The 27,668-nt window shown below is 36.2% G+C and overlaps 2 protein-coding genes across 3 annotated transcripts in view; one reads left to right on the forward strand and one right to left on the reverse strand.

Moving 5' to 3' along the window:
• Window positions 1-7,970, reverse strand: part of KIAA0825 (KIAA0825 ortholog) — a 65,776-nt gene extending 57,806 nt beyond the window's left edge. The window contains exon 1 of the mRNA XM_021699313.1: window positions 7,918-7,970. The gene's annotated coding sequence lies outside the window, so the exon portion shown is untranslated. The remainder of the gene's footprint in view (window positions 1-7,917) is intronic.
• SLF1 (SMC5-SMC6 complex localization factor 1) overlaps window positions 7,918-27,668 on the forward strand; it is an 80,797-nt gene continuing 61,046 nt past the window's right edge. Inside the window, exons 1-5 of one of the 2 annotated variants that reach the window (XM_021699292.1) lie at window positions 7,918-8,189; window positions 18,999-19,112; window positions 19,268-19,343; window positions 20,511-20,751; window positions 25,751-25,913. In XM_021699292.1, the coding sequence (XP_021554967.1) occupies window positions 18,999-19,112; window positions 19,268-19,343; window positions 20,511-20,751; window positions 25,751-25,913 (594 nt within the window). In that variant the 5' untranslated portion in view covers window positions 7,918-8,189. The remainder of the gene's footprint in view (window positions 8,190-18,998; window positions 19,113-19,267; window positions 19,344-20,510; window positions 20,752-25,750; window positions 25,914-27,668) is intronic. The other variant, XM_021699301.1, reaches the window with a different exon arrangement.

A 27,668-nucleotide genomic window follows, 5' to 3' on the forward strand; every position in this document is an offset into this window, starting at 1 on the left:
CTGCTTACTACTGTAGTCATATTTTTTCACCACCACACAGCTACAATAAAAAGTAAAGCCAGGTTTACTTAACAATGTCTTCGATGAGGCGGTAAAAATTAGTAGTTATTAGTTCAACTTCTGAGTACACCACACATTTTTTCAAAATTAACCAAATTGAGCTCTCGCTTCAAGGAAACCTTTAGACAGCATTTGTTGTCAATGATAAAATTAGAGTTTTCAAAGCAAAAATAAGAATTTTGGAAAATTCACATATCGTCAGATGGACAGCTTCCCAATATTTTTAAATTTTCCTGATGAGACTGCTGTTAACAAATAGTATTTTTGATAACAGAACGAAATGTATTAAAATTTGGAAGATCAGCTTACCTCAATGAATCAATATTTTCACATGGCCGATGCATTATATAACAAAATCACATGAATGTAAAAGAGTCATTGAAAGTGCAAGATGGACCAAGGACATTTTAAAGTTACAGATTACAAAAAGTTCACTGACAGGGTTTCAGATATCACATTGCAATTAAACTTTAAAAAACCACCACTTAGTAAGTTTGGGTATAGGATCAAAGAAAAACATTCACAACTATCTGAAAAGGCCACTAAAATACTCCTTTCTTTTCCAACTGTATGTCTGTATAAGGTTGGATTTTGTTCACTTACTTCAACCCAAAACCACATATCACAACAGCGTGAATAGAGAAGCAGATCTGAGAATTCAGCTCTCTTCTTTAAGCCAGACATTAAAGACACTGCAAAAACATGAAATGATGTCACTCTTCCACAAAAACTTTCTTTGGGAAAATATAATCATTTTTTAAAAATGCTCTATACGTTAACACATAAGGCTTTATTATTGAATTAACTACTTTTTAAAAAGTTAACTTTAATTTATAATATAATAAATATAAGTAGATAGAATTACATACATAAAAACTCTTTGAGGTCAACAGTAATTTTTAACAGTGTAAAGGATTCCTAAACTAAAAGTCTGAGAACTGCTGAGGAAGATAAATGAGAAAGTCCCAGAAAGATCATGATCAGATAAAAGTTTATCAAAGGAATAAACTGAGGCAGCCTCACTGATACCAGGGTAGAAAAGGCAACATAAGAACAGGGCATGGAAGGAGGGCTCCATTTACAGAGAACCCCACTCCCAAATTCTTTACCAGTCAATTCTGTGATTAGCAGAGGGAGTTCACCCTTGAGCAGTTAAATAGCCCACAGGCATTTTTGAGAGCAGTTATGAATGTATGCTAGAAAATGAAATAATTGGGGCGCCTGGGTGGCTCAGTTGGTTAAGCGACTGCCTTCGGCTCAGGTCATGATCCTGGAGTCCCGGGATCAAGTCCCACATCGGGCTCCCTGCTCGGCAGGGAGTCTGCTTCTCCCTCTGACCCTCCTCCCTCTCATGCTCTGTCTCTCATTCTCTTTGTCTCAAATAAATAAATAAAATCTTTAAAAAAAAAGAAAATGAAATAATTGATGCTTTACGAAATTATAAAGGAATAAATTATCATGTGGATTATACAACTTGCATTTAAAAAATATTATTTAGTGAGCTGAAGTCTAAAAAAGCAAGGAACATGAGTAAAGAATGTCATGACAATGAAGCACAGAATATTCACTGATATTAGTAAAAATTAAGAATTCGTCAGTAGAATGCTCCTCAAAATAGCTCCTGTCACTTCTCAGTTTAAATTAGGTACACTCCAGACTTACACTGTTGGATTAGCTGCGTTCCCCAAAGGGAAAATGAAAAATAATTTCAGGTGACGTTGCATGGCTGCTAACTGCTAGGAACAACTTCAGCTGTACAACCTCTTTGGTCAGAGAAGAGCCTTTTCAGTAAATCTTAGCAAACAAATAATGCCAGTGACAGAAAAGGATGGCCATATTAACCAACTAGAAAATAGAGTAATTATGTCCCCTAAAAGGAGCAAACAGTAAGTCTTTTCTTGGAAGTATGATGAAAAAGAGCCCTAAATTTAGATTCTTAAGACCTAACTTTTGGCTCAAGTCACATATTTCCTGAGTTATCTGGGCAAGTTAAAGTACCTCTTTAGTCTTCATTTCCTTATGTAAGATACGAAAGTTAGTCTAAATCTCTTGCTTTAAAATTCGACTCTAATGCACAGTAACAAACACATTTTATATCCAAATCCTAAAGTCATGTATATCTAAAATAAAAATGCAGGCTAGTACTCACTTGATGGATTATAACCTGCCATTTGAAAAGCATTGAATTGACTAATGTCTACAATTGCTTATTAAGCACAACAGAAGAGAGTAGGGGTGACCTACAAAAGTAAAATATCATGATCTTTTTAACCACAGAAGTATCTTTGGGAGGAACAAAAATGGATATTCATGTTTGGGCTAATATTCAAACTATGGATATTAACATTACTCAGGTTTTGGGGATTGTTACATTTATTGGCTACCTGAATTTAGAAATTTAAACAGCATATTGTTTAACTACCTAACGTCAAAATATCAGTTGCTTAGGTAATGTTTTATTTCCAATTGTTATTTGGAACTTTTGATTCCTTAGCTGCTCTCTGGCTAACAAAAGTATACTATAAAATATAAGAAGTTGTTCATCTAAGAACATGTGCCTCAAATGTTAATAACGTCACTGTCTGGCTGGGACTGTACCTTTCTTAGAGGTTGGGGCAGACAGTAAAAGTCAAGAGATGAAATTTAAACACACTTGTAAATTATAGCATGTGACAACTATCAGTTATTTTTACAAATAGCGAACATTATATTGAGCACTGTGGGGACACGGGATTCCTCTAACGGATGACATTGGAACACATACTCCCCATTGGCCCGCTGAAGCTTTCTTCGAATAGTGCGGCAGTTTGACATTCTTCTCACTTTCTTTGCTTCTCTTCTTCACAGGTTGTCTGAACTGCATTGAGGCCTGAAGGCACTTCTCTCCTACTCTTGCTCCCTTTCCTTTATCCTTCATAGGCCTTTTCCCTAATAAGCCTCTAGCACATCTAATCCCCTCTTAGCATCTGCTTCTCTGGGAATTTGAGTCAACAAAAAAAGCGCTTAGAAGTCCAGCCACCATATTAAACTGTATGCATCATTATTTAATCTTCACACAAGGCTTATGAACACATTACTATTTCTATTTTACAAATAAGGAAACAAACACTAAGAGCAGAAAAGTAACGTTCCCAGAGTCACACAATTAGAGACAGACCTGGGATTTGAATGGTTTGACTTCACAGTTGGAGCCCCAGACTTTATTTTGTTTCATTTTTTTTGAGTAGGCTCCATACCCAGTGTGGAGCCCAACACAGGGCTTGAAATCACTACCCTAAGATCAAGTTCTGAGCTGAAATCAAGAGTCAGATGCTTAATCAACTCTGAGACACCCAGGTGTCCCCCACCTTACTTTAAAGCAATTAGATTACATTAAGCCACAACAAAATTAGACAAATGCCTAATAACATTTTTCTGATACCTGTGTGCTTTCACACACTATCACACTTAATCCTAATAAATTTGTGAAGTTGGTATTACCACTGACAGATGAACAAATTGGGGCTCAAATGTAACTCCTTCCAGATCATATATAATAAGTTCATAAATTTGAGCTCATATGCAGGTCTTCTCTGAATTCAGCTGCTTTACGTTATACTGCTTTCCCTAATTAATCAAAATGACAATGTCTTTTGTCTGTTTAGTTTTAATTAATTTTCTTGACAGTGTTATTCAGCAAGGAATCCACCAAATGATTTAAACAGCTATATATGTTTCATATACATACATATTATAGATACACTACTAGCAACTTAATTTCCTGAGCCAACTCTCCCCTTATCTACTTGTACTTTAACCAAAATTTCGAGAGAAATAGCTGGAGCTCTGTTTCAAAAACCTGTCTCCAATAACATATCAGCAGTTGAGGCTGGGAGGCAGTGTTCTTTTCACACTTCCAGAGGCTTTTTAGTATTACTATGCTGATTTTTACCTTTTTTTTTTTAATCTCTTGATTCAACTGCAGCCTTTTGACTGTACCACTCAAACACTTTCCTTAACCAGAGTCACCTGATGAGGTGAGTCAGAAGTCCGCAGAATCATCATTTCTAATGATTAATTCCCGGTTGTTTCCCAGCCTCTAAAAAGACATAGCCTACGAGTAGTGTGCAGTATGTCAGAGCCGGATGTCGAAGTAACTCAGCAGTGTATTTAAATACTGAAAGGCAGGTGGGTGTTTGTATTTTGTTTGTTTTGGTGGTGGTGTTTGTTTTGTTTTTCTGTGCATAAGGCATATGGAAGATTTTCCAGAAGGAGTACTACTAGGGATCTGGGCACAAGCAGATCAGGAAGAGGAGACCCATGACTGACCCCATCATGGAGGTCCTGGAGCCACTCGTGGGAGAGAGCCAAATGTCCCTTAACCAATCCATTGTGTGACTTCAAATGGGGAAACTAGTGCCCAGAGAGAGGCAGGTGGTTGCTCAGAATCACAGAAAGGGGCAGGAGCCATGGAGAAAACAAGAAGACCTCACAGCCTAAGAGAATCCCCACCCCCAGTCAAACCAAAACCCCTAGTGCCATCTCAGCTAGGTGCCAGTGCCCAGCCCCCACCCTATCAGAACAAGGTATTTATAAACCAATCCCCACGCCATCGATGTGAATCCATGTCCTCTCAGGGTGGAGCCCCAGAAATAGGAAGCTAGATGGCCCCTCAGGGTCCTCTCCCATCTTTGACTGGGCCTGGGCCCTAAGTCACAGGTGTCCATTCACTAGGAAGGAAAGGATTGCTCCCTAACCAGATCAACAGACTGGGGGGAGGGCTAGTAGGCAGGTGCTAGGCTGTGGCTGGAGTAAAATCATGGGCAATTTTTCATTTCTTTTTCCTTTTAGCTTTGTATATTCTCAAATTTTTAATCTATAACACCTTTGGGGTTCAGTTAACTGATCTATAAGGTCCCTTCCACCTGTAAAATCCTCTGACTTTAGCTGACTCCCAAGTATTAATCTGAATATTTGAGAAATGATCCTCAGAGAAATAAATTTCCCTGAGTATACACCTAGTTATGTGAGCCAGGATTAAAATCCAATTGGAGGCAGTATAGCAGAGTGGTTATGATAACGGCCTCAAATCACAGCTCTGGCACTTAATGACTGTGGTAACATAGAACGATTTACAAAGCTTATCTTGGTTTCAGTTTTCTCATCTGTAAAACGAGGATAATACTACTTACCCTATAGTTCTGTGAGGACAAAATGAAACACCACATAGCAGAGTAAGCAACAATAAATGCTAGGTATTCTCTTATCTCCTATCTCACTGTCCAGTTTTCTTTGCAGGTGACCACACAGCATTTTATGGATGAATGTAGAGTGGATATTACATTTCAGCATCAAAGTGAGTAACAATAAATAAGTATGCATTTATTTATATGGCAAGACCTTTTTTAAAAAAACATGTACATAATGTATGGGGATTAACATAAGAATAAAAAAATAAAAAAAAAACATGTACAAATACTTCTCTACGAAATAACATTTTAAAAAGTAATCATTCCTTCAATAAATGTTTATTGAGCCCCTACTATATGCCAGTCACAGAGCTAAATGCTGGATATGAGATAATGGACAAAACAGATACAATCTCAATCTTCATAAGCACTGAAATTTGATTGGAAACAAAACATCCCTGAAATCTACCTATGGGATATGTAAAGCAAGTATCTTTCAGATAGTGAAGTTGATAAATGTAAAAAAAAAAAAAAAAATGCATTTAAGTATGAGACTAGCTGTACATATATACTTGTGTCTATACAAGATATTCTTTATAATTAAGTTCTACATTATTTATAATACTGGTCATTTTAATGAGATTTTAGTAAATTCCCTGACAATTAGGCTATTTCTATTTCTCTACATAAAATAAAATACTGGAATGGGTATGTTTAATTAAGGATACTCCCTTAAAATGTGTGATAAGCACCATCTGTCTGAGGGTTACATGAATGAAATATAACAGTTTTCCTAATAACCAGTAAATAACAATTCCTCACAGGCATTACGAAGTTAGATTTTATGAAGTTTGTGCTCATTCACTCATTTTTTCTTTTTCTCCATACACATTATACACGTCTGCGTGTGCGCGCGCTCGTGTGCGTGCAAAGCTGACTAAAGAGACGTCTGATATTCTGGACTTAGAGTCACCTATACACTGATGGTCTTGAGATTATATTTGAGTGATGATGATCAAACTGGCCAACAAAAGAAACGGGATTATGCATATGTCAAAGTTACTCTACGGTAATATCTTAAATACTTAACACATTCCTTAATCCTTAATACATTAACTTAAGGAATTCCTTAACCCATTAATACATCCCTAAAATCTCTTTATACTCATAAATATCCCTAACGTGAATCAGTCTTTTCACTCAGGTAAAATTGGATAGGTACTATGTCACATTCAAAAGTCAAATGGATAGCAAAACTTGAGTATAAAGAGCAGTAAAAAGAGCCAAAGTTTGGAGTCCAGTCGACTATGTTCAAATCTCAGTTGTGTCAGTTATATAATTTGTGAGAATGTCTTTCAGTCTCCGTCACAATGTCTTTGAGTCTCAGTATAAAATGTTTGCAAAATAAGGGTAATATGATTTTTCTTATAGGACAGTAGTAACTTTAAGGAATGTAAAGTGCGTGGCAAACTGTAGCTACTTGTATTAGTGGTTGGCTGTACTAATTTGAAAGAACACAAATCAAGAGCAAGAATACAAAAAAAAAAAATCCCTGCCTCCCATAAATTATTTACAATCCTTTCAGCTGGAGAAATAACACAAGATTAAATAAACATGGCAAAATTGGGACCAAATGAGAAGATTATAAAAGTTGGTTGAACTATTATCCAACAAGATTAGAGTATCAATGTGATGTCCTCATTATGGTTGCATTACTCAAAAGGTAACAAGGAATTTGGCTAATGCATCAGGGACTCTAAACTGAACACACTCCATTTTTCTTCATGGTACAGTAATTTTGAGAACTCTTTTAGAACTGGCTGGGGAATCAAAATTAGCTGCCTTTTAGGGGAAAGTGATGATTTAAATATAAGGTAGAGTGGGAAAACTACTTACGTGAAGAAACTGCATTACAAAAGAGAGAAGTAGCCACGGTTCCCTACAACGTTCAAATCTTCGTTTCAAAGAACACATCTTCTCACATTATTCCTCTGTCCGAAGCAATTTTCTCTTTAAAACTATTGTGGTTACCTCAGACGTCCCTCCCAAATTCTCCTGAATCCTTCATTATCTAGGAAACCTGGAGCAGAGCGCGAGCACTCGTTCTACAAGTGCATCTTCTTGATCACAGGTTTCCGGAAAAAAGCTAAAGCGTGTACGTAAAGCCCATTAGCTCATGGTAGTCAGGAAAACAAAGCCCCTTCTTACCCAATTCCAAGAGCGGCGGGAACGTTTAATTCTAAACATGAACGACTCCCTCATTCCCCGTCTAAGATGTTTGTAAAAGGTGCGACCCAGGTCAATGGAAACAGTACTCAGGACAAAGGTGGTAAAGTAGCTCTGGGGAATCAAGGGTGACTAAACCCCGACAATGGGAGAGTAATGACACTCCTTGAATATTGGAAAAAAGACTCGGCACTACAAGTCGCGGTATATAGTGTCTTCGGCCTCACTTGGGGATCCGACGTCGAGTTCCAAGTTGGAGACGGATATTGCTAGTGAAGAAGGAGGTAAGCCAGGATCCCAGGGCCTTTTCCAGCAGCAGAGGGTCAAGCGCCATGGGGTTGGATGAAGACTCCTCCCGGTTCAACCCTCTCCCGCTCACTTCTTGGTCCTGCCAAGATGCTACACGGCTCCCCGACCGGCCGGAAATATCAGGCCCAGGAGGCCACACAGAAAAATCACTTACCAGTCTCCCAAGTCTGGCGCAGACGTAGCAGAAGCCTGGCCCGCCCGCCAGAATCCAGCCAGGCACCCGCTCAGACCACCCTGACGACGGCTCGAGAGCGTCACTGACAACCACCCGGAAATTATACAATAGCTTCCGGGGCCGCCTAGCGCGCGGCGGGAAATTATTTCCCAGAGCCCGGATTAGTGAGGCAACGAGTGCTGCAGCGGCAGTCGTCTCCCCAGCCACCACCGCCACCCGAGGGAAGCATCCCAAACTCTCCGGCAGGGAAGGTAAAGGGCCTCAGCTCGGAAGACACAGTGTACCCTGACTCTCTGGGGTTGTTTCCTCCATGCCCCCAAAGTTTCTGCGGCTCCTGGCTTTGAGATTGGGAAGGGGCTGGGGTTGAGCGCTGGCGGTGCCCGCTTCTCCTGCCTTCCGCAGCCACCATCCGTTCCCACTGGCCCGGACTCGCTGAGCTCTGCGCCCGCGTTGGTGGGCTGCGGCCGCAGACCCCGCCCCGCCCCGCCCTTGCCGCGGCTAGGACCGCCGCCGAGCGTCTCTGCAGTGCAGGCTTGAGCGGCTTCCCCCGCCCCCTGTTTGCGCAGCTCCGCAGGTCGATCCCCTGCCAGGAACGCGCTAGGCCACCGCGTCTCTCGTTTCCATAGAACCGACTGGGACGCCTCTCGCGGAGTCTCTTGGCTGCTTTACGTAATTTAGCGTCAGTGCAGGTGGCTGGGATCCCCCAGGCCCACCTACCAGGGACGGGGAAAATGGTGTCATTCTTTTCTCCCTGGTAGAATTTTTTAACATATCCAGGTGCTAATGATTATATCTCTGCGGCTACTGTATGCCTTTAAACATACACACACACTTTTCCCTAAAGAAGGGTGTACGTTCCTGGGTGTTATAATGTCTCAGCTGCCTGAAGGCAGAGAACAAGACTAAGTGATTGTCCTGAGATTTTTTCCACTTCCAAAGTCTCTTATTACATATTGAAAAAAAAAGTGGTTTGTCATGGATACTCCCTATCAGGATTTGACCCAGAAATGACATGGAGCTTGGTTTTGGAAGCGACAAGCTCTTTTTTTTGACGAATGACTATCCTCTCCCTACTCCCCAATTTTTTTTCGTTGAGACCTTAGGAATGAAGACTTAAACTGAATTTGCAGCATACGTATCGTATGACAGATTGCCTTGTGAACTTTTTGGTTTATGTCGTTAAGTTATGCCTCAGTTCCTAGAAGTATCTATTGATGTGCAAGATGTACCCGTTTTAGGAACATTTGACCTGTTTTGCAGGTGTTCGGTACATAAGTAAATGTTGGGGGTGGATTTTTATAAGGGAGTTAATTTGATTGTTTAACTTAAAGAGTATTCTTAATTTAAATGATCCAGGATGTTTTAAATAATTCGTATAAATTACTGTGAAGACAATTAGCCTTCGATAATACAAATCAGCCTCCTTTAGATCTGATTTAGATTTTCTAAATCCAGATTTTTTTTTCACCTTATTGACTTGGGTTCAATTGTATGATTTAATATTTTCTTCTTTAGAGTAGAAAGCATAAATCATGTGAAACAGTCATTGAAACAGTGGTTAAATGTGGTTACCTTTCATAATCAAAATTCAAACCTTTTATGATTTATTTCATAACAGTATCCACGGTATTCACTAATGTCCGAAAACAATTGGTTTTTTTGAAAACCAATAGTATAACCTTATTAACTAGACAGTGTTTTTCTGATGAATTATTCTAAGATAGTCTATGCTTAAACAGTTTTTAAAATGAACAATTCCATTGTTCATTAGACTATGTTCATAGACTGAGTAATAAAACCTAAAGAAAGAACTCTATTTCTCAATAATATAACTATAATGGAATATTATGTAACGTTTGTAATTGACTCACCATAAATATGCTAATGGAAAAGGTATGTACTATTTCTAATCTCCTAAGGACATCTTAGTGCTTGAAAGTAAAATATCCCTGAAACTTTGAAGTTGACTTAGTTTTTACTTCCTTTATATTGAAATTACTTTAGATAGGCTGTTTTGTTATTCTTGATGAAGTCCATATGAATTAGTCTAGTGATTAATTCATACAAGATCCATTTTGAGAGGAAAATAATGAAAATTTCCTTTTTCATAAGAAAATGGCACTCTTAAGATTGTTCTTAGAAATGCTTTAAAGTTTTAGACATTAGTTAATTTTATAATTATGTTTAAATATTTTCAGTAATATGGCTCGTCTAAATATCTCCTCACCCTCATAGTAGATTCCTTTACCTGCAGTGTATTTTTCTCTTGCACTAGCTAAAAATAGATTACTTTGTAAAATTATAATATGGTTAAAAGTATTAGACTAAATTCTGAAATTTAAGTCAAAGTGGTATCATAGAAAAGGTATATCACTTCTGCAGAAACAGGCAGGTCTTTGCACTGAGCCTTGATTTCACTATTTTGCTAGCTGTGTATCTTTGAGCTAGTTTCTTAATTGCTAAGATTCCCCAGTATCCTCATCTGTATGAGCAGGGTAAACAGCGCTTAAATTGTCTGTATGGACACGAGCTAACATGTACTGCGTAGACCATAGTAGGTCCTCAATAAAAGTGAACTCCTGCTTTTTTAACCTTACATCTTATGCTCCTACTAAATAGTTAAGTAATACAGAGTTCCTAATACAAACTTAAAGCAGATTTGACTTTCATCCCCTATGGCTAACCAAGATAGACTGTCCATCCATTCTTTTTTCCCTGAACATTGTCTCTCTTGTTTCATCTCGCTTCCTTAAGGGCCCCTTTATCCATAAAAATAGCATCTCCAGTTCAGCCTGTTCACTGAATGTTATTGGATAGATTGAACACTTCCATAAGTCCTCTTAGCCTGTCATTTCTTCCTCACCACAGTCACTTGGCTGCAACTGCTCCATTTCCTCCCTCTCCTCAGTCAAAGAGACTGAGTATGACTGCTCCTTTCCCAAATAATGCCATTGAAGTAAGAGCATCTAGAAATCGCCACTGGAGACTGCAATCAAATAACTACGTATATATACATATATGTACACACACACAATAACATATATACATGCACACACGTATTCCGTATGTTTAAAGGATGAGACCGAACGAGACACTGCATCTTTAAGGAAAAATTTCCAAAGGCTAGCTGAATGAAATTAAGCCAAAGGGCTAATTTGGCTCCTAGGCCAGGAGGGTACAGAATTCCTAAACTCCACTCGATGTTTATAGTGTTCAGAGCCAAATAGTAGTTTACTCAATATGAATATGGTGATTTGTATCTACCTTTTGCAATACTGGTTAGAACAATGATGTAACACTTTGACCCTTTTCACTTATTTACTTTCCCAGTTAAACACTTTAGATAAGAGAAACCATGAAAATCTTAAAATTCTTGAATTCAAAGCAGCAATATTGATTGTATTCAAGGGTTGATAAATCTTTTCAAGAAAAGGGAATTTTTAAAGATGATTTTCTTTAGATTTAAAATCAAAATAGTTCACTAGAATAACATTAAGAAACCATTAGTTTTCAACCTGGTGTTCTTGAAACGAAGAATATTCACTGGAATGGAAAAATGATCACAATGTAATTTTAAATAAAAATTAAGATACAGAACTATATGATAATCTCAATTTTGTTGTATATATATGTTTTTTCACACACCCAAAACTTTTAAGCCCTACCCCCGCCCCCAGGTGTTAACGGTAGTATTAATGGATGCAGGGATTACAGGTGATTTTAATCTTTCTATATACTTTAGTATTTTTAAAATTTTCTATAATCATGGATTAATTAAAATTGACAGTAAAAGTTACTTTGGGGGAATTTTTAGTTCTTAATTGCAAATAAACCTTTTAATAAATCCTTTATTTATCTTAGTTATCAGCATACAACTTACAGAGTGCATTATGTTTTCAAAGTTCTGTGAAACCCTATGGCTGATGATAAAATCACTTGTAATGCAGAGTAGCATTTCCTACCACAAACCTTGTTAAGCATCCCTGCCCGTTTTTTGCAGCACTTTCTTCTTTCAGTCAACTCTTAGACCCTGTTCTTTTATCCTCCTTCCTGAACCAGACCTTTGCATTCATCTGTATTCCTGCCTCTACTTTTCCCTGACTTCTCTTTTCAACATACTCTGTGTATCATATTCAAATATGTTTCAGCTATGTGTCATATTGTAAAGAATTCATAGGACCTAAAAAGCTAGTACATAATAAAATGTTCTTAATTATGATGAGTGCTATAGGTTTATTTTCATTTCTAACTAGCACCAACTGCAGAGGAATTTCAGGCATCGGGGATAGGCCCATGTGGGAGATATTTTGGGAAAGTCCACACCACAGAGACAGTTGCTTTCTCTGCATAAATGCCAGCTCTGTTCACAGTCATTATCTCCTTAGTTGTGTGTATTATATGGTTCGAGGTAAGTAACTAAATATTTTTTTAATTACTACAACATTTAAAAAATTAAAACAGAAGCATTTTCTTGTAACGAAGACTCTAGTATATAATTTTTCACTTTTTGACAGTAAAGATAAAACCTTTAACTTTAAAAAAAACGCTATCATTTTTGTTTTCTTTTTGTTGTGTTAGGATAGTATGTTCTGATGAATGCCTGAAGGAACGCCCCCTACAAGTTCTAGAAAAAGTTATTTCCCTAGAAATACCAATGATAAAATTATATTGCAGTGTGTTTACTTTCTTGTGCTAGAAGAGTTCTACCAGTTAGCCCTTGATCCCCATATCCCAGAACATACCACCCACACAAAACTTGATCCTATTTTTAAGGACTTTGAATTGTTTGAGTCTTTAGTAGGTATTAAACCATATTATATAGTGCTCTCTTTGGATTCATTGGCATATCAGGCTGTTGTTTCTTGTTTTCTTAATCCTGCAGGGTCATAAGAAGAACCATTATACTGCCAGTTTTATAAATATAAATAACTCTATCCATGTATCTCTGTGTCTATTTCTATATTTATAGCTATTAATTTTTTCATATATCTCTGAATTAGATTTGTGATCCAGCTTGTAAGTTTGTTGTAGGATGTGGTATTAAAAAGCATTGCTAAATGTATTGTAAACTGTTATTTCAAGCAGATCATTTGATTATAGGACACTATTTGATTAGGTTAATGGAATTTGTTTTTAAGAAATTTTGCTAGTTATTGTGTGCCATCTCTACGATTCACAGTTCTGTGAAAGTTTAGCCAATAGCCCAGTTTTTCTGATAAACTTGGGAGTAAATGCCCTATATGGTGGTTTTTTAAAAAGATTGATTGACTGATTTGAGAGAGACAGAGAGAGTGAGTGCACGGCAGGGGAGGGGCAGAGGGAGAGGGAGAGAATCCCAAGCAGACTCCTCACAGAGCTTGGAGCCCAACATAGGGCAGATCTCAGGACCCCGAGATCATGACCTGAGCCAAAACCAAGAGTTGGCCGCATAACTAGTGAGCCTCCCAGGTGCCCCTGATTTGCATAATGTTTGAATCAGGACATCCTTTTATTTCACCTTTATTTCTTACCTTTCCTCTTGCTTGTTTAGTTTCGTTTCATATTTGTTACTCAGAGGAAAGAAATTGCATTAAAAATGCTTTCCTGATTTCTACCATTAAGCACATTTGGCTCAGTTGGTTAAGCGACTGCCTTCGGCTCAGGTCATGATCCTGGAGTCCCGGGATCGAGTCCCACATCGGGCTCCCTGCTCAGCAGGGAGTCTGCTTCTCCCTCTGACCCTCCTCCCTCTCATGCTCTCTGTCTCTCATTCTCTCTCTCTCTCTCAAATAAATAAAATCTTAAAAAAAAAAAAAATGCTTTCCTGATTTCTACCATTAAGCACATTTGGTCCTACTTTCATTTTATTGTGGACTCTTGCTTTGACAGAAAATGCTGTTAAATATACAAAGTGGGTGTTTTTGTTCCATTATAAAGATAATATGATTTAAGATAAAAACTACATGATACACATCCAAATCACTTAATATTTTATACATCAAAATGTATTAAAATGTCACTAATAACATTCAAATTGTAAAATAGCTGTTAATTAACTTGATCTAAAAGAGGAATATAGTATAATAACTTTTTTCCCCTTACAGTTCTATATAACATACATTTAGTTCTCAGGAAGCAGAAGAATAAATTTAAAGGACAGTTTTTAAAACTTTCTGGATGATAGCATTACCTTTGAGTTTTTTTCATTGCTTTCTATATGTATATTCTGATTATTTAACAGTAGTTTCTGTATGTTAGTATTTTAGAATAGCCAGATAGGCAAGATTTTACTTTTTTTTTTTTAAGATTTTATTTATTGAGAGAGAGCTCGCTGGAGTGCGGGGGGTTGGCACAGGTAGGGGCAGTGGGAAAGGGAGAGAGAGAATCCCAAGCAGGCTCCACGCCCAGCCTGAAGCCCGACTCTGGGCTTGATCTCCTGACCCTGAGATCATGACCTGAGCTGAATTCAAGGGTTGGATACCTAACCAACTGAGCCACCCAGGTTTCCCACGATTTTAGGTTTTCAAAGCTAATTAAACTTACCTTTTTTTGGCAACATTTCCTGAAATAGCCTCTGAAATAGCTTTTTAAAACTTTAGAATATATGCATAAAATGTAGTAAGTTAAATATGGTTAAAACACTTGTGTTCCTCTGATAAAAGTGGCTTACAAGAAATATAAAAACAATTAGGTTGCCTTTCCATTAGAATACCAAGATGATATTTACAGATACGTTGAATTTCACTTATCTAGTATTTCTTAATGGACCTACCATTTTCTTTTTTGTTTGTTTTTTAATTCTTTTTTTTTAAATGTTTTTATTTAAATTACAGTTAGCTTACAGTGTAATATTGGTTTCAGGCATACAGTATAGTGATTCAGTACTTCCATGCATCACCTGGTGCTCTTCACAAGTGCACTCCTTAATCCCCATCACCTGTTTAACCCATTCCCCCCCAATCTTTTCCTTCTAGTAACCAACAGTTCTCTATAGTTAGGAGTCTCTTTCTTGGTTTGCCTCACTCTCTTTTCTACCCCCCTCCCTTGGCTTGTTTGTTTTGTTTCTTAAATTCCACCTATGAATGAAATCATATGGTACTTTCTTTCTCTCACTGACTTCTTTCACTCAGCATAATACTCTCTAGCTCCATTCATCTTGTTGCCAGTGGCAAGATTTCATTCTCTCTGATGGCCAAGTAATATTCCATTGTGTGTGTATGTATTTATATATTTATATGTATATATTTGCATATTTATATACCACATCTTTATTCATTTATCAGTTGATGGACACTTAGACTGTTTCCATAATTTGGCTGTTGTAGACAGTGTTGCTCTAAACATCAGGGTGCATGTATCCCTTTGAATTAGTATTTTTTTTTTATTCTTTAGGTAAATTCCTAGTAGTGCGATTCCTGGATCATAGGGTAGTTGTATTTTTTCCTTCTTGAGAAACCTCCATACTGTTTTCCAGCGTGATTCCACACATTTGCATTCCCACCAACAGAGCAAGAGGGTTCCCCTTTCTCCACATCCTTGCCAACACCTGTTGTTTCTTGTGTTCTTTATTTTAGCCATTCTAACAGGGGTGAGGTGATATCTCCTTGTAGTTTTGATTTGTATTTCCCTGATGATCAGTGATGTTGAGCATCTTTTCATGTGTCTCTTGGCCATCTGGATGTCTTCTTTGGAAAAATGTCTATTCATGTCTTCTGCCTATTTTTAAATTGGATTATTTTGGGGGGGGGGTTGAGTTTGATAAGTTCTTTATATATTTTAGATACTAACCCTTTATCATATATGTCATTTGCAAATGTCTTCTCCCATTCCTAGGTTGCCTTTTAGTTTTGTTGATTGTTTCCTTAGCTGTGCAGAAGCTTATTTTGATGAAGTACCAATAGTTCATTTTTGCTTTTCTTTGTCTTTCCTCAGGAGACATATCTAGAAAGAGGTTATGGCCTGTGTTCTCCTCTAGGAATTTTATGGTTTCAGATCTCACATTTAGGTCTTTAATCCATTTTGAATTTATTTTTGTGTATTATATCAGAAAATAGTCCAGTTTCATTCTTTTGCATGTTACTGTCCAGTTTTCCCATTTGTTGAACAGACCATCTTTTTCCCATTGGATATTCTTTCCTGCTTAGTTGAAGATGATGTGACCTTATAGTTGTAGGTTCATTTCTGGGTTTTCTATTCTCTTCCACTGATCTATGTGTCTATTTTTGTGCCAATTCCGTAATGTTTTGATCACCACACCTTTGTAATATAATTTGAAGTCCGAAACTGTGATGCCTCCAGCTTTGCTTTTCTTTCTCAAGGAGGACCTACCATTTTCTAAAGGAAATTTGCTTAAAGGACTTATTTACATCCCTAGAATTAATAGAAGCAACATTTCTCCTTCGTTTTGGTCATACGCCTTATAATCCACTTGCAGCTTTATTGTATATGTGTTAGTATGTGTTCTGCATCAGACTAAATCATTATTTCAAGTAACAGCATATTCTTTGTAAAGTTTTTATGTATTACCAGTCTCTTTATTAACGGATATTATAATTCAGGAGCTATGTCATATATCCCATAAAATTGGTTTAAAAAATTTGATGATTAATACAGGAAAGAATTCCTTCTGCAAGAAGCCACTTACGTTTTATGTACTGATGATAGTATTTTACATAAGTGATTTTTCATAAGATGCCAAGCTCTGTTATGTGCATTTTATAATTTTGTACCAGAACCTTTTAACTTTTATTTTTTTAAAGATTTATTTTATTATTTAGAAAGAGAGAGCTCATGTGCTGTGCAAACAGGGGAAAGGGCAGAGGGAGAGGAAGAGGCAGAATTCTCAAGCAGACTCCTTGTTCGGTATGGAACCCAACTTGGGGCTCAATTCCAGGACCTTGAGATCATGACCTGAGCCGAAATCAAGAGTTGGCTGATAAACCAACTGAGCCACCCAGATGCTCCAGAACCTTTTAACTTTTAAAAAATGTTTCACTGAAGACCCTTATCCTTAAAGACACTTTCTTTATGTTCTGTATCTTCAATTTTAGTATTTTAGAGGGTTAATGCATTATATCCCTTTCCCTCTCTTGGAGCCAATAGAGAAATAAGAAAGTCTGATGTTTTGGGGTCAAAATAACAGCTTTTTTACTGAATAAAAATTGGTTTGGAGGAGGTAGCTTTGTGCAACTCCAGGGTGCTTCTTCATACATAATCTCTGAATTCATTTACCCATGAGCCTGCTGGACTACTACTGGCAGCTTCTTAGGACATGTCAGAAAGCATTAATATGAACTGTCTTTGCGAGTATACAGATATGTCTAGCAAAGCATATCCATTTAGTCCTGTCAAGTAACTTCTCCCAAATCAAGCAGTGATGAAGGGTAGAGAAACCAGGTGTACTGTTAGCTGATGTTATACTCCTCTTAGAAACTTTAAGCAAAGGAAATAAAGGTTCATCTTAACCCTGAGTAATGCCTTAAATTGTCATAGTGAGACTTCCTGAGACTTTCTTTGAGGTTTTACATAAACACATATATGTATGTACTTCATATGTTTTTAGTATCTATATATATTCCGTCTTTGACAATGGAATTTCTGTAAATCTTGTCTTTATATACTTGTCTTGTTCTATGTAATACTTGTCACCAGTTGTCTGTTACTATTCCTGGGCTCAAACAGGTATAATTTTTAGTTTCCTTTTAATTGTCTTTAAAGAGGTCAACTGCTTTTGCTCTTTGGCATTAATTAAACACTAATCTACAGCTGTAGTGACAAAACTGGTAGAGAAATGGAAAATAACCAATTTCTGTAGTCCCTGTTTTCCTCATCTATAAAAAGAAACTAGATTTTCTCTAAGGTGCTATCAGTTCTGAAGTTCTAATGTCAGGTAAACAAAACCCTGTATTCTCATTAAAAATATTGTGAGGTGTTGTCTTTCTTGCTTATTAAATGTGCCAGTTCAAATACAAATGCTTTATGAACTACGTTTATATGTGGATTAAGGTCTCTATTTACATAAATTTGAAAAGTGTGATTTTTTTCAGTCTACTTTGTAGGTGATAAAGTGAACATATAGCAGAGTTAAGAAATGTAGATTGGGAATAGAATCCAGTTCATTATATGTACCTAGTATACTAAGTTATTTGGTGTAAATGCTTTGGGAACATGAGTTCTATCAACTTCTGTAATGACTTTTAGGTACTCTTCAATATTTGTCCACAAATATTTTAAAAATTGTTATAAAATTTGATTAGGTTTCATTGTCCACAGTGTACTTGTTTCAGAAGCTCTTAGCAAAAACAGTGCTTTTAAAATAAAGCTAGTATAGGGGCGCCTGGGTAGCTCAGTTGGTTAAGCGACTGCCTTCAGCTCAGGGTCATGATCCTGGAATCCCAGGATCAAGTCCCACATCAGGCTCCCTGCTCAGCGGGGAGTCTACTTCTTCCTCTGGCCCTCCCCCCTCTTGTGCTCTCTCTCTCTCTCATTCTCTCTCTCTCAAATAAAAAAATCTTAAAATAAAACTAGTATTACTATGCTAATATTTATATAAATAATCTTTTCTGAAGAATTGTATTCATATATCAGTGTGTTTTAGTGTCAAGTAATGTAGGAACACAAACATTCAGTGTTCAAACCACCAAAAAAATCTATTTACAGTCACATTTTGGGAACATAACTTTATTTTCTTTTTAAGATTTATTTTAGAGAAGGAGAGCACGTGAGTGGGGGTTGGGGCAGAGGGAGAGAGAGAATCCTCAAGCAGACTCACCGCTGAGTGTGGAGCCCAGCTCAGGGCTCAGTCCCAGGACCCTGAGATCATGACCTGAGCTGAAATCAAGAGTTGGCCACTTAACTGACTGAGCCACCCAGGCACCCCGGGAAGATAACTTTATAAACCAATTTCTATTGCACATAAGCAGTCTTAACATTGTTATTTACAATAAAGCCTTATATGTTTAATTCATTAAATGTTTGTTTTATTTTTTTATTTTTAGCACTCATAGGTAAGAAAATATAATGTCAATCCTGTGAATATTATCTTTAACATATATTATTTTCTTTATGTGTATATATGTTAGATGGAAGATGGTGCTCCAAAGCATATCATCCAAATGACAGGATTTAAGATGGAAGAAAAGGAAGCTCTAGGCAAATTGCTTTTAAAACTAGATTGCACTTTTATTAAGAGTGAGGTGAGTACAGAAACTTATAAAATATTCAATATAGACTTGAAAAATAATAATGGTCTAAGAATGATAAAATGCCCTCTTGATAAGAATAAAGTGAACGTGCTATAAAGTCAATCTTACCTGTAGTAACATTTTTTCATTTGCATTTTTCCTTCCAGAAATACAAAAACTGTACACATCTTATAGCTGAACGCCTGTGTAAGAGTGAAAAGTTTTTAGCAGCTTGTGCAGCAGGTAAATTAACAACTTTTCTTCCTTGAAAAAAAATCTTCATGTTAAAAAAAGTACCTTAATCTCCTAAAGATAGATAGTATCATTATTATATCAAACATAATAAATGTGGTTTTATTTGAAATATTTTATCTGAATATTTTTCTGAAAATATTTGTTACAATATCTTTGATTTTTCTAAGTAAAACTTTGTAACACATGAAAATGTACCAAAGAGGCAGGAATACTTAACCAAAGATTTAGTGTGTTTTATGTCAGAAAAAATTTTTTAACAAAAAAGTTGGGCATAAGAATGCCCCCCCTTCAAAAAAATGCTTTAGTCAAAGTCTCGGCTCTTCTCAGTCAAGTTTGTTTTCTTTGGTCTGTCATTGGAAAGAATCTGTTTTTATTCTTCTTCTACTCTGTCACCTCCCATCCATGATATGAAGCAATGATCACCCTATTGTGTTTTTCTAAGATTTTAAATTCCATAAACCCAACTTAGGACTTAGTGTCTTCCCCTCTCTGTCACCCTTGTTGTTTCTTTTATAGTTTCTTCTACTGTGATTGAACTAGCATATCATTAGTTCACTGATCGTCCAAAAAAAAAAAAAGTATTTTTAACTCAGTAAATTTATTAGTTTTTAGAGTAATTTACTAGAAATATACTTGGATTTATTATTATCTCCACAAATGAAAACCTATATTGTCCCTGCTGTTGAGAAAAATTACCATTGCCCAGATAAAGGAACTACAGAATGTTATTAGATATTCTGAAAAATTCTCTAACTCAATAAATTTGTTTTACAAAGTGTAACATTGCATAAACATTATTTAAGAAGTTTTTAGCATAGGAAGAATAATACAAATCTCAGCCAAAACAGTGAATAACAATAGTAGACATAGCTTAAGTAATACCACATTTATTTTAGTAAGTCTTAGGTTTGTATTTAATTTCATAATGTTTAGATTTAGAATCATTATGGGAAAGATTACATACAATGTTCAGTGACATCATAGACCTCTACCAAAAATTTGGGAAAACAAACATAATTCAGAGATAATGTTGGCATTGTAGCCTAAGAGTCTTGGGATGAAAAAGGTCAAATTTTATTTGATATTTGGTCTTTATTGTTGACCATTCATTAGAACCAAAATTCTTTTGTAACTGACAGTTGGTTTGCTTTCTAGGAAAGTGGGTACTAACTAAGGACTACATAATTCATAGTGCCAAAAGTGGCAGATGGCTTGATGAAACAACTTATGAATGGGGCTACAAAATTGAAAAAGACTCCCATTATTCTCCTCAAATGCAATCTGCACCTAAAAGATGGCGTGAAGAACTGAAACGCACTGGTGCTCCAGGAGCCTTCCACAGATGGAAAGTTGTCCTCCTTGTTAGAGCTGATAAACGAAGTGATTCTCTTGTAAGGTAAGATGAGATCTCATAAAAGCTAAGCAATGAATGAAAAAATAATTTTGGTTTGCTTGAATACCTTTTTGTTTCTTTGAAATTATTGATTTTGTCCAAATGAGCCATGGTGATTTACTCTTTAATCTCCGAGTTAAGTGATTCTGTACTTAATTAAGCGTATGTGTCTAATAGAATAAAATCTATTTTATAGTATTGCTTTAAATTATTTTTGGGTTTCTGTTTAACTTTCCATGTTAATTCTTTTGGCTAAGTCAAGCAAAATAAAAAAACTTGGAAGATACTTGTTTTCAGTTTTGAAGCAATTTTAAATTTTGTAAGTATTTATCACAAAGGCTTTTTTGGGGGGTTTATATAGTACAGTCTTCATGGTTCATGTTTCCTTCATTATTTCATTTCTTTCTAACTTTTACATCATATTTTTAAAATAATTCTTATTGAGTAAACTATATTCCGAGATTGCAATGACTTTTGGGGGGGGGGGTGCAAAAGCCCTTTGTCACCTTTATAGAAGTATAATTTATAGGCAACTAAAATGCACACATATTAAGTATACATTTTGATAAATTGGGAAATTTATACACCTGTATCACCTCCCCACCACAGTCAAGATCTGCAACATTTATGTAATCTTAACAGTGTTCCTGTCATTACACATTTAATTCTGCCCACCAGTACAAGACAACCATTGATTTCCTTTGTGTCACCGTACATTAGATGTGTCCTTTTTTTTTTTTTAAGTTCATGTAAATGGAATTATTCTATATATACTTCTTTGATGTAGTTTCATTTGCTTAACTCATTATTTCTGAGATTCATCCAGGTTATTGTGTGTATTAGGAGTTCGTTCCTTTTTGTTGCCGAGTAGTAGTCCGTTTTGCGGATGTATAACTATCTGTTTATTCACCCATTGATAGACATTTGTTTTTTGTTTTTGTTTTGTTTTGTTCTTCACTTGTGCTAATATAAATAAAGCTTCTATGAACATTTGAGTACAAGTCTTCATATACATTTGTTTTTCTCTCTCTTGGGTTAATACTAAGAATGAAATTTCTGGCTCGGATGGCAGTTGTGTACTTAACATTATAAGAAAATGCCAAACTGTTTTCTGAAGTAGTTGTACTATTTTACATCTCCTCCTAGCAATGTTCGAGATTTCAATTGCTGTGCAATTACTTTGGCACTATTGTCCAAAAGTCACTTGACTATATTTGTGTGGTCTATTTCCGGGCTTCTTACTCCATTGGTATCTGTGTGTACCTTATACTAAAAGCACACAGTTTTGGTTACTATAGTTCTATAATGAGTCTTGAAATCGGGTTGGGTGAGCCTCCCAACTTTGCCTTATTCAAAACTGTTTTGATGAATCTTGAATTTTTAACCACCTTGTCAATTTCTACAAAAAAGCAAGCTAGGATTTTGACTGGGATTGTAATGAATCTATAGGCCAAATTGGGAAGAATTGAGATCTTAACAATATCGAGTTGTCCTATTTATAGATTCCCTATCTCTCCAGGTCTTTAATTTCTGCCACTAATATATTACAGTTTTCACTGTATAAATCTTGTACATGTTTTGCTAAGTTTAATCCTAGGTACTTCCTGTTTTGGGATGCTATTATAAATGGATTGATTGCTCTGAAAGGTTTTATGTGCATCTATTGAGATGATTGTCTTTTCTCCTTTATTCTGTTAATATGGTAAATTATTTTGATCGATTTTAAATGTTAAACCAAACTTGTTTTCCTGAACTAAACTGTACTTAATCATAGTGTGTTACCATTTTTAATAATTGCAGATTCTATCTGCAGATACTTTGTTAGGAATTTTAGTGTCTTCAATCTGAGCAACTGACAACTGTAAAAATACATAAATTTAATATCATGGATTTTTTTTTCTTCCATAATTAGGAATTAAGAAATGGTTGCTCACTCTGACCATTTCTTTCTTTTTTTTTTTTTTTAAGAAAAAGAGCTCCCAGGACTTGGGGTGGGGGGGTTGGAATCTTAAGGAGGCCCCACCCCCAGTTTGGAGCCTGACATGGGGCTCAATCTCAAGATGTTGAGATCATGACCTGAGCCAAAATCAAGAGTTGGACACTTAACCTACTAAGCCACCCAGGCGCCCCACACTATGACCTTTTCTGTTCAGCATTTTACCAGAGATACTAGACAGTGAAATAAGGCAAAGAAAATAAATTTAAGAGACATAGAGTTAGATAGAAAGAAATAAAAATAATTGTCTTTATTTCCAGGAGATATGGATGTATACTAAATAACTTATCCAGAAAAGCTATTAGAAGTAATTATTGAATTCAGCAAGATGACAGAGTAGTAAGTCACTACATAAAAATTAATGGTGTTTTTATATGCTAGTAATGAACAATTGGAAATTAAACATTTAAAAACAATGTATTACCTGTGGTTTTTAGCAGTTTGATAATGTGTCCAGATGTGTTGTATCTTGCTTATTGTCTATTATTTATTCATGTTATTTGCATGGAGTTCTCTGAGCTTCTTGGACATGTGGCTTTTTATCTTTTATTAGTTACGGAAAATTCTCAACCATTATGTTTTAAATTCTGTTGTCTTCTTTTTCTTGTGCTCTATTACCTATGTTTTAGACCAATTAATTCTTTTCCAGTTTTTGTATGTTCTGTTTTGTTTTTAACTTTTTTTCCCATTTTTGTGTTTCAGTTGGATAATTTCTATTGACCTGTCAAGTTCAGTGATTCCGTCCTCAGTTGCATGCAGTCTGTTCATAAGCCTGTCAAAGAGATTATTCTTTGATATAGTAACTTTTATTTCTACCATTTTTATGTACTCAGTGCTCAGTTCCTGATCTCTTAATGCGATTTGTTCAGTTTTTCCTTTGGATCTTCAAACATTTCAGTCATAGTTATTTTAAATCACTTTCCGATAATTTCAACAAATGGATCATCTCTCTGTGCTTTATATTCCTTTATCTCTTCACAGTGGTTTGGTTTTCTTCCTTTTTGTGTATGTCTTATATTTTTTTATTGCATGTATAGATATCACATACAAAGCAATAGAGGCTCAGATAAGTATTTAGATCCAAAAATGGGCTTACTTTTTCTGTAAGGCAATTAGTATGGGTAGTTGACTTAATCTTGTCAGTTTTTGAGCAGGTTTTGGATTTTGTTAATGCTATAGTTACCTTCAATGCATTCTTTCTGGTTACTCCTGCAGTGGAGTACAGTTTCTTTGTGCTTGACCTGAGTCCTGGGATGCTGGAGGGTTTTTAGTTGATGTTTTTGCTTCACCCTCAGCTTTCAGTAGTTCCTGAAGCACTGCTGGGTCACAGGACTTTCTTGTCATTCTCTTCCTCTCTTGCTTGTTACTCATCTCTAGGTTGCAGGTAAGAGTAAGATGGGTTTTTGGTTTTGCTGATAGACTTCAGTCTTAAGCATTCTTTGTGTTCTTGTTCTCTGGGGTTGGGACTTTCTCAATATTTGTGTCTCAGTCCCCCATGGCAGCCAAATTCTGCTTTGTATCTGTGGGCAGGGTTTGGGCAAGAGAGAATTTCTAGCCTCTCCTCCAGTATTAGATTTCTGCTTTGTATTGACGCAGGAACCTATATTTGAGTGGCATTTCTTCTGCCCCTTGTCCAGGGACAGATGACTTTTGCCTCGTCCAGAAACAGTGGATCCTTTTTTGGGCTATGCAGCAGGAGGTTTTCCTGCCCCTTTCTCAGGGCACATGGATTTTACATGTATTCTCCCAATAGAAGCAGTGCTTCTTTTCCTGGATTCTGAAAGTATATGACTTTCTTACCTTACTCCAATGACATAGGACGTTTGCTTCATATGAGAGAAGGATCCAGGGACGTGGACCAGGTTTAATGTCTGTCTCTTGGTGGGCAGCCAGTCCTCACTGGCCTACTTGTGCTACCTAGTAGGGAATCTGTTTTCTGCCCATAATCTTTTTCATGAATACTGAAGCAAAGGCAAAGAGCTTGCAAGTGAGGGTAGACTTGCCTTGAGTCAGTGACTCCCAGATATTATAAATTGTCATGGTACTTGCACTTGGCCCTTAAATTTGTTAGAGTTTTACCTGATTTTTACCTACTTTTATGACAGCTACTTCTCTCCTGCACCCTGGCAAAATGAAATAGTTTTGAGTGTCCAGTCTCTTCACAAAGGGCCGTATCATTATCACTCTCCGGGAAATTAAGTTTCTTGGTTGGTTGTTACCTCAGTTCTCTGATGGGTTCATGAAAAGTTAAGATTTTTTTTAGATTATTTGGCTTTTTCTTTCTTTCTTTTTTTAAATATTTTATGTATTATTTGAGAGGAGAGAGAGAGCACGAGTGGGAAGGAGGAGCAGAGGGAAAGGGAGAAGCAGACTCCCCAGTGAGCAGGGATCCCGATGCAGGGCTTGATCCCAGGACCCTGAGATCATGACCTGAGCCAAAGGCAGTTGCTTAACTGACTGAGCCACCCAGGCACCCCAATTTGGCTTTTTCTTATTGTTAGGTAATAACAGTGTTCTCTTGTGGCTTTCTAAATCCTAAGCACAAGCAGAACTTCCATGAAACTTTTGAGATGTTAAAAGTTAATCAAAAACTAATTTTTTAAAAGGATGCTGGCAACTGTAGTACCTTTTTTGTGGTTTAGAATGATTTCCTTGGAAGTATGTTGCCTTCTGAGGTAGCTACTTCCCTAAATTTCTTTCATTATTGTTTTGGCTATGGAGGTGACTTTTCCGTAGGGAATAAATTCAATATTCGTGATTCTTAAAAGTCTTTCCATATCAAGAAATGGATAAGTAGAAAGAAGAGCATGATTTCTTCAATATCTTCTCTGAGCAAATTAGAATTTAAGAAATCACTGCAGTAGTTATTCTCCATGGCACTCAACCCAGAGGAACTTAATTCTTTCAGAAAGTTCCACTCCTACTCCTAGGAAGTAATTGATTTAGATAATTTGACTGAATAGGCTTTAAAAAAATACTTTTTATACTATTTACATTTTTATTTAGAGTTCTGGAGGCTGGAAAAGCAAATGTTATTTTACCAAAAAGTTCACCAAGTGGAATAACTCATGTGATTGCCAGTAATGCAAGAATCAAGGCTGAGCAAGAAAAAGACCATTTTAAGGCTCCATTTTATCCAATTCAGTATCTAGGGGATTTTCTTTTAGAGGTAAGTAAAATAAATAAATAAACATTTTTGAGTGTTTATTTTATAAAATATTCATAGTGTGAAATATGTTAAAAATTAAAATATGTTCTGAGAAAATTAAAATATGTTCTGAAGTTTAAAAATACAGTGATTAGAAGTATAGTTAACCCTTGAACTGCATGGATCAACTTATAAACAGATTTTTTTTTATAATTCAGTACAGTACTGTAAATATTCTCTTTTCATGATTTTCTTAATAACATTTTCTTTTTTCTAGCTTACCTTATAAGAATAGAGTACGTAATCCATATATAAAATATGTTATTCAACTTTTATTGGTAAGGTTTCTGGTCAACAGGCTATTAAGTTTTGGGGGGGGCTAAGAGTTATATGTAGATTTTGGGCTGTAGGGGGTGTTGGTGCCCCAATCCCCACATTGTTCAAAGGTCAGCTGTAATTAAAGTGACATATTTTTAAAGGCAGTTGTTCTCAATTATTTAAATATTTGAGAATATTTGTGATAAACGTGGAAGAAGCTTGATGAATTTAAAATTTATCTTCAGTCTCTATTTTAGTTTTCTGTGCTTTAGTGATGTTTACTACAAACTAATTTTAGCATTTTAATGTCAGAGTATAAATAAAATAGCACTGGACCATGGTATCATATGGCATCATTTAAGAATTTGTGGATATTTTTCCCATGGGGGAAAAAAAAGAGGAAGCTCTTTGTAAGGATTTAGAAATATTTTCCTCTCCTGTTCCTCAACCTCCCTCTTCCCACTTAGTGCAAAGACCACTTCTTAAGTTGTTTGAATGGGAACAGTCCTAAAAGAAATTCTCTGAAGATAAGAAAAGAATTTTTAAGAAGGGTCACTCAAGGTAGAAAAACCTCAGTATATCTAAAAACTACATTTTGATCTTCTAGGAAAAACTGGCTCCTTAAGTGTTTCCCTCTGAATAGATGCTATAACCTTTTATCTAATAATTTATGTTAGAGACCTGGGAATCGCCCTTGAAACCTTCCTTTCCCTTATTCCTCACATCTTGTCAATCACCAAGTCCTATTGATTTTATCATCTTAAATACTCAAATTGCAGTGCTTCTCTCTTCCTATGTTAACATCATCCTGAGTTCATTCTCTTTCCCATGCCCTCCTGAAATAGACTCTTAATTACTCTCTACCTTTTAACTCTTGGTAGTATACTAATTAATTACTCTTACTTTTTTACTTCTCTAGTCCATTCTACTTCATTCAGAAGGAGCAGCCAAAATGCTCTGTGTAAAACAATTCTCATCTTGTCACTGTCCTACTTAAACCCTCCAATGGCTTCCCATTGCCTTTAGGATAAAGTCCTAAACTTCTAACATGGCTTAAAAGTTCCCCACAGAATTCTTGTATCCTGCTCAATTTTTTCTGTGCTCAACTATAACAAAACTGCCTTCTCCCAGTTTCTTAAACAGGCTAAGCTACTTCCTACCTCATTGTCTTCTCAAAAGCTACTTTTTTTCCCTGAAAAGGTCCTCCTCAGTACTCTCTCTGTACCTGCCTGCCTTCTGTTCATCGTTCAAATTCCACTTATAATGATGCCTCTTCAGGGAATCAACTGGCTGATTACTTGGTTAATATCTGTTTTCCCCATCTAAACCAAAAGGATCATGTCATCAAGATGATACCTCTCTTTTCCATAGTTATAGCCGAATAATCTTGTGTAAAGCCTGGCACATGAGTTCTCATTTTATGTTAAATTAATAGAGAAATTATGAAATATCTTTGAG

This window comes from Neomonachus schauinslandi, chromosome 7 (assembly GCF_002201575.2).
Source record: "Neomonachus schauinslandi chromosome 7, ASM220157v2, whole genome shotgun sequence".
NCBI classification, from domain to species: domain Eukaryota; kingdom Metazoa; phylum Chordata; class Mammalia; order Carnivora; family Phocidae; genus Neomonachus; species Neomonachus schauinslandi.